Below are 7,992 nucleotides of genomic sequence, written 5' to 3'. Positions count from 1 at the left end.
GCGGTCCTAGCGCGTGCCGAACCGTGTGTGGAGAACCGTACGGTTCGATTTTTTTCCGTGAACCGTTCCACCCCTACTGTCTATGGAGGGTCAGAAAGCTCTCAGATTTCATCAAAAATATCTTAAAGCAGCACTATGTAACTTTTTCAGTGTTCAAAATTTGCAAAATGTATATAATGAGCGAGTACAACTTGAATTCATCTTCCAAACCGCGTTTTTGTCTTATTCCGAATCACTACGGTACACTTATAATAAGTACTTATATTTGGACTATTGTAGCCTGGTCGGGTCGTCACCGCTGCGGAGTAACACATACCTGTGTGAATCGCCATAGACATAAACTTAGAGAAGTAGCTCAGGTTGGAATGTTCTTCCGTGGGATGTGTGCAGTTCTGTTTATTAACCGCTGGAGCGCCAAAAGTTACATAGTGCTGCTTTAAGAACACAGATAAACATTTTCGCAGTAGAGTGTTTAATGTTCTTTTTGAATGTCATCATTCAAAGCTTTTCGGTCTTCTTTCATTCAGGTCCAGCGATAGCTGCTTTTTATAAATTACGGATTTCCTCAGAAATTGTCTTACTATAGGGAGATGAGTCTGTATTACTACACTCTTAAAAATAAAGGTGCTTCACGATGCCATAGCAGAACTTTTTGTCTAAATGGTTCCATAAAGAACCTTTAATATCTGAAGAACCTTTCTGTTTCACAAAAGGTTCTTTGTGGCGAAGAAGGTCCTTCAGATTATAAAAAAAGGTAAGAAAGAGATGGTTCTTTAAAGAACCTTTGACTGAACCAAAAATGGTTCTTCTATGGCATCGCTGTGAAGAACCTTTTAAGCACCTTTATTTTTAAGAGTGTATTGGAGAAAGCGTAACAGCTAACTTGGATCACGTGTGCCTTAATAACCAATCACATTACAGCCTTGATGTTATTAAATTTCAGCCAGAGTTGTTCAACACTCATTCGCCATTTACAGATACCATAGGAATGAATGAGAAGTGCTGTAAGCTGAATACCACCTGTCTCAAAAAGTCAGTGACTTCTCTTATAAAGCAGATTTTTTTCAGTGTAAACTCTAAAAGTAGTTAAATCCAAAAGTATTGTTTAGTGTAAAACGTGTTGAAGTTTAGCAGATAGGATGTCCATTCGTTAAATAAGCCGTTTCCTCTAAAAAGCTGATTATTCAGCGTAGTGAAGCCTCTCCTCCATTGACTAAAAAAAAAAAAAAAAAAAAAGACCTCTGGTGACCTTCCCTGTGCTGCGGAATTAGCATTAGCCATTACGCTTTTTTGGGTAAAGGTTGCAGGCTTGCCTTCTGGTGGATTTGATTTCCTGGAGCATCGTGAGTTCTATTTTTTCTGTAATGCATATGTGGACTTTCTGCGTGAGGGCACCCTCAGGCGTTCAGTATGAATGAAATGGACATTACATGTGTTCATAGCACAAAATCCATATCCATAAAAATACTTCTCTCAAAAGAAATTTGAAGTAGACATGATAATCCATGTTTTTCAGTATACAGAAGTGTACAGGAGTTTTAATTAATGTGTAATTTAATTAAAGTGTTTTTTTTTTTAAATAGCATTTAAAAATAGCAAAAAAACAACAACAAAAAAACTAAACAGAAAACTGGTTAAAAAAAGCAAGGTATTTATTGAACCATGGGCTAACTGTATTGTTGCATCCCTACTGTTTACGCTAAAATACTGCATAACAGGAATATCACAAACTAAGTGCAGACCCTGAGTACTAACCTATGAAAAATATTTAACATTAAATCTTGCAATTCCCCAATGATTTGCTGCTCAAAAAACATGTAGCCTATGTATGTATGTATTTATTTATTTTATTTATACAGGAGTCTTAGAATAGAATATACATAAACTTTAAAAGAACAGCATTTTTAAAATAATTTTCTTTTTATTAGATTTTCAAAACAATAAAGAACAGCATTTATTTTAAAAATATTTTTGGTAACAATGTAAATGTAGTCTTTACTGTCAGTTTTGATCCATTTAATGCATCCTCGCTGAATTAATTTTACCCCAACATTTGGAATGGTAGTGTATAAGACACCGCAAAAGCTAACAAATCTGCATTTAGCACATGAATGCATTATAATTTATTGAAGAATACATTCTGCAATGGTCAGTTCACCTAAAAGTGTAAACTGTATCTCAATGGGTGAAGAATGGCAAATAGGCCTATATGTCGATAACTGTACCTACAGGGCAGGATGGCTCATATAAAGCCAAAATATACTGAATAATATGACTGAATTATTGACTGACAAGATTTACACAGAATTAACACAATTTATACATTGATAGCAGAAATGGTTTATTATGTGTTGACAGGGTTGTCGGTAGATTTTGGAGTTCACACAGTGAAGAGGTGATATTTCTCCTAATTAGAGAAAGTCAAATATCAATTAATTTGCATTGGATATCAGTCTATCATATATTATCCTAGCGCTAACATTAACACTAGCTATATTATCATCTCTATTCCATTTTCATTGGGATAAACTGAATAAGATTTTTTGTTTTTGTTGCCAAACAGACAGCTTTTTACATCATACCGATATTCTGTTCCAGCACATGATCCCACTGAGCAGTAGGGTTGGGTACTGTTCACATTTTAACCGGTACCGGTGATAGTTGAATAGCCTAATGGCTTAGACGAACGACTAGTTAACTAGAAAAATCTTTAGTGGGGGGCAGCCCTATTAAATACCCACTAGACGTCTCTGTTACAGTTTTAAAGCATTTTTATAGGCGGTTTCATAGTCGGATAAATTCCACTTTCAGAACGGTCATGTCCGTAATGGAGAGATGTCACGTGCATAACTTAGATTTTTCCTGTGAAACACAAAAACGAAAATTTAAACAAAATTGATATTTTATGCTTTGTAAATAGCCAACCCTTCTCCATTCGGTAGATATTGTTGCTTCTGGTTTGTGCATTGTAAATCGCAGAAAGTCTACAAAATATGTTGTCTCCCAGAAACTCGTGTCTTTTTTTTGTCACGTCCATAACGCATGTGTTTTTCCCTCATTTAAAATATAAAACAAACAGGTTTATAGATTGATACTTTTCTGATGTCTGGACTCTATTTTAAGCGGTTTAGAAAAACTTAAAGAGATGGTTCAATATATTGGTAATAAATATAATTTATGTCACGTCCGTAACGGTGGAATTTTATTTCAGTGAAAAAACAAGTCCAAAAGTCTCAATTTCAACATTTTGAACAATAGGGCCCTACAAACTTTTTCTTTCTTTTTTCCCCATAAATTCTTGTTTTAATTTTTCTGAAAATCAAATGAAGGCATTAAACACTTATTTTTTGGCAAACAAACTGAGGTTTACTATTGAAATTAAAACATGGAAGAAAAATAGTGTGAATATTAAAAAAGTAAAATATTTCTGTTACATGTTAAACCGTACTTTTATTTTGACAGGTTGCCATGAAGTTTCTGTGTGTATACAGTATTTTTTTTATTTTTTTGTGTGTACAGTATGATGATGCTAGTTTTCTCAAATGAAATAGTAAAATTCTCGCGAAGTGACTCTCAGAGACATCACGTCACAGGGTTTCTCTTTCTCTCTCTGTAGCGTATGCGCCCAGATGCTTTCTCAGGTACCGAAATCTGGCACCGATTGATTTAACGTGAATCGGTACTCGGTAGTACCGACGCAATTCGCTCGGTACCCTTAAAAGTACCGAGTTCGGTACCCAACCCTACTGAGCAGGCAGAGATGTTCAAAAGAAATTGTGCAGAAATTAGAGTATTACCTGTTGTTATTTATGCATCATAGCTCAAGTGCGTTAGTTCCCTGCCAGTTCCCTGCGGTTAAATGTGAGCGATTCCTCCAGCGCAGCTTCTAAAGCATCAGGCTGCACCACAGAGCGCATGATGGCTGTATTTTCATCCACCCACCTGACTGAGAAGTGTTGCCTAGCCCTGCGGATGTAACCCCAGAATCCCACGGCAACTCACTGAGCCTGTGAATCATAGCTGTCCCTGCCTCGGCCTACACACCGCCAGCCGCGCTGTGTGCGTCAGGCAGTCTGAGAGATGCTCTTTTACTGGGCCTCAAAAAAGACCTCCCCTCGCTGCTTCATCTTAGGCCTCTCCCAGCTGTCAGAAACCTGACAGCGGGTTTGATGTCTAGCGTGATGTAGGTCTCAGCCTGTCAAACTATAGCATGAGTCAAGCTGTAGAAACAGGCAAAAATAGTGTGTTATGAATGCAGTTTCTGACACTGAACTCCAAAGTTTCTAAAACCTCAGTGAATTTATAATTTCTTTACCTTTTCTGAAGCTTACATATATAATTAATTAAATTAGCACTCATAACACAGTGAAATATTATGTTATCTGTTTGTGTTCTGAACTCCAAAGTTTCCAAAACCTCAGTGAATTTATTATTTCTTTACCTTTTTTGAAGCTTACATAAATAACTAATTAAATTAGCACTCATAACACAGTGAAATATTATGTAATCTGTTTGCATTCTAGATTATGCCTTTTTTGTGTATGCTTTTATTTATTTTTTTACACTTGATTTACACAATGAATCAGTAAGTGTCCTGGGTTTCTATTAAGGCTGGGTGATCTGGAAAATTAAGTCTACTTGTCAACTTATATATTAGTGCTGTCAAAATTAGTGCGTTAATGAAGGTGATTAATTTTTTCAGTTTAACAGTGTTAAAAATATTTAACGCAGTTAACGCAGAGGCGGAGCTAGGGTTGGCCACCCCACTCACAACTGCTGATTTTTTTCTCTTTTTTTCTTGACAGCAACGATTCTATTTCGGCAACGATTAATTTCAGCACTCCTAGTAATAAGTGAAGAGTGTATAATTACATGCAACTATATTTTTATTTTCACATTCTCCATTAAAAGACCTTCAAAATGATGTCGATGGAGTCAGCAATATCAATTTTGAGAAAAATCAAGTTAAAGTTTTCTGAAAGTTCCAAAGCAAAACCACCTAACACCATTGCATCTTTTCCTGCAGGTTATTTCTTAATAATAATTAATAATCACAATATAGCTATTTTTATTTTATCTTTGAGCGCAGCTTCTAAAGCATCAGGCTGCACCACAGAGCGCATGATGGCTGTATTTTCATCCACCCACCTGACTGAGAAGTGTTGCCTAGCCCTGCGGATGTAACCCCAGAATCCCACGGCAACTCACTGAGCCTGTGAATCATAGCTGTCCCTGCCTCGGCCTACACACCGCCAGCCGCGCTGTGTGCGTCAGGCAGTCTGAGAGATGCTCTTTTACTGGGCCTCAAAAAAGACCTCCCCTCGCTGCTTCATCTTAGGCCTCTCCCAGCTGTCAGAAACCTGACAGCGGGTTTGATGTCTAGCGTGATGTAGGTCTCAGCCTGTCAAACTATAGCATGAGTCAAGCTGTAGAAACAGGCAAAAATAGTGTGTTATGAATGCAGTTTCTGACACTGAACTCCAAAGTTTCTAAAACCTCAGTGAATTTATAATTTCTTTACCTTTTCTGAAGCTTACATATATAATTAATTAAATTAGCACTCATAACACAGTGAAATATTATGTTATCTGTTTGTGTTCTGAACTCCAAAGTTTCCAAAACCTCAGTGAATTTATTATTTCTTTACCTTTTTTGAAGCTTACATAAATAACTAATTAAATTAGCACTCATAACACAGTGAAATATTATGTAATCTGTTTGCATTCTAGATTATGCCTTTTTTGTGTATGCTTTTATTTATTTTTTTACACTTGATTTACACAATGAATCAGTAAGTGTCCTGGGTTTCTATTAAGGCTGGGTGATCTGGAAAATTAAGTCTACTTGTCAACTTATATATTAGTGCTGTCAAAATTAGTGCGTTAATGAAGGTGATTAATTTTTTCAGTTTAACAGTGTTAAAAATATTTAACGCAGTTAACGCAGAGGCGGAGCTAGGGTTGGCCACCCCACTCACAACTGCTGATTTTTTTCTCTTTTTTTCTTGACAGCAACGATTCTATTTCGGCAACGATTAATTTCAGCACTCCTAGTAATAAGTGAAGAGTGTATAATTACATGCAACTATATTTTTATTTTCACATTCTCCATTAAAAGACCTTCAAAATGATGTCGATGGAGTCAGCAATATCAATTTTGAGAAAAATCAAGTTAAAGTTTTCTGAAAGTTCCAAAGCAAAACCACCTAACACCATTGCATCTTTTCCTGCAGGTTATTTCTTAATAATAATTAATAATCACAATATAGCTATTTTTATTTTATCTTTGTTATTATAAATAATAAATAATAATAAATAAATAATAAAAAAAACTGTAGAACAAATAGCCTATAAGAAACAAATGCAAAAGCATTCAAGTAAGAAAAACAAATAATCAAATGTAAAAATCACTTCAGTGTGTTCATTACAAATAGATGATTAAATCTACAAAAACAGTTCAATGAAGAACAGCAAGTGATTCCCTCTTTTCTTTTATTGTTATATTAACATTAATGAGACGGACGGCCTATATATTAAGACCTACTGTAATAAACTGATTTAATATAATGTTACACATCCAATGTTTTTCCCCAACAGTTCCCCAAACATTCACTTAAGACATAACTGATTATGTTTTGCGGGAATACTTAAATACTATAATTCTGTGTATATGTGTATATTTATCGGGATTGCGTGCTGGCAGAATCACCTTTTATGCGAGCGCTTCGGATGTCAATCAGCGCAAGAAGCGAGCAGAGAAAATGTACTCCTCTCATAAAATGTACAAATAAAGTTAATTTTAAATGTTCAATTACTATTTGGAGCATTTGGATCACTAGACGAGGGCTTAATGACCTAATTTTGGTGAAAACTTCAAATTCGACTAAAATTTTACATTTTTAACTTTTTTTGCTTGCAACTCAAAATTAGCCAGTGCACATTCTGACTAATTTTGCCAGCATGGGGGTCACATTTTATAAAACCAGCAAAATTCTTACAAATACTATGTAAATATTTAATACATCAGCCATAGTTTGTAGGATTGATTGACTGTTTCTAACAGCATGTTTGCGAGTATCCCAAACTATCCTGTTGCTTACTTTGCTGTATGTGTGCTTTTATTTTCCCCAGGAGGCACAGAAGGTGAATAACCCTATGAACAGTCAGGCTGATGGCCAACCGAAGAACCCGAATGATAAAGATGACGCCCCAGCCAGCGAGGTGGGCTGGATGACCTCAGTCAAAGACTGGGCGGGGGTCATGATCTCAGCACAGACCCTTACCGGCAGAGTTCTGGTGAGACGGCTACACACATACACCCACCGCAACATCACCAGATGCCCACATACATTACATCCCTTCACAATCACATTCAGAGCATATAATTCTCATTAATTTGTCACATGCTACAAGACAGTTAGCACTCTGCGGATGACATGTTTTTGTTTCTGTCAAGTCTAGAGGTCAAGATTATACCCAGATGATGATGTACGGGTGTTTTGTTAAATACGGTCTCATTAGCATGCCTCACGCAATAAAGGGCTTTTGGGAGTGCAGTAATACTGAACGGTGACTCATGTGGGTGGCGCTCGTCATCGCAGCTGTTAGTGCTCGCACAGTGCTAGACACGGACAGGTCAATTAACTATGAACAATTGAGTCAATTTACCACATAATGAAGATCATTTACTTTGGGAACGTTATGCAAATGAGAGCAGTCCTAATTTTATGACCTTCAGCAAATTATGGACGAAATCCGTTTTGCTTTGTGGTTTTATACTCTGGTGGGTCTGCATTTCTGAAAGCTTTAACCTCATACGCCAGTAGCATGTCCTTCATTTATTGTTACTTGAATATTTTTCTTCAGTTCTGCATCTCATCTTTCAGGTGGGGTGGCTGTTGTACATGACCAGATTGGGAAGCAGGGCTCTCAGTAGACCAGTCCAGTCTAGTGTTTCTCTTTTAGTGCATGACTGATCTGTAATGGGCCATTC

General features: G+C 36.5%; 1 protein-coding gene across 11 annotated transcripts in view; it reads left to right on the top strand.

Annotated features, from left to right (window-relative positions):
• LOC107747466 (calcium-activated potassium channel subunit alpha-1) overlaps positions 1-7,992 on the top strand; it is a 261,309-nt gene that overhangs the window by 72,687 nt on the left and 180,630 nt on the right. For 10 of the 11 annotated variants that reach the window (XM_016561979.1, XM_016561987.1, XM_016561984.1 and 7 more), the window contains exon 2: positions 7,131-7,295. In XM_016561979.1, coding sequence (XP_016417465.1) covers positions 7,131-7,295 — 165 coding nt within the window. The remainder of the gene's footprint in view (positions 1-7,130; positions 7,296-7,992) is intronic. The other variant, XM_016561980.1, reaches the window with a different exon arrangement.

The sequence above is a fragment of the Sinocyclocheilus rhinocerous genome, unplaced genomic scaffold (assembly GCF_001515625.1).
Source record: "Sinocyclocheilus rhinocerous isolate Xijiao unplaced genomic scaffold, SAMN03320098_v1.1 scaffold2664, whole genome shotgun sequence".
Taxonomy (NCBI): Eukaryota; Metazoa; Chordata; class Actinopteri; order Cypriniformes; family Cyprinidae; genus Sinocyclocheilus; species Sinocyclocheilus rhinocerous.
The sequence above is the reverse complement of the archived record's forward strand: the minus strand, read 5'-3'. Positions and strand labels throughout refer to the sequence as shown.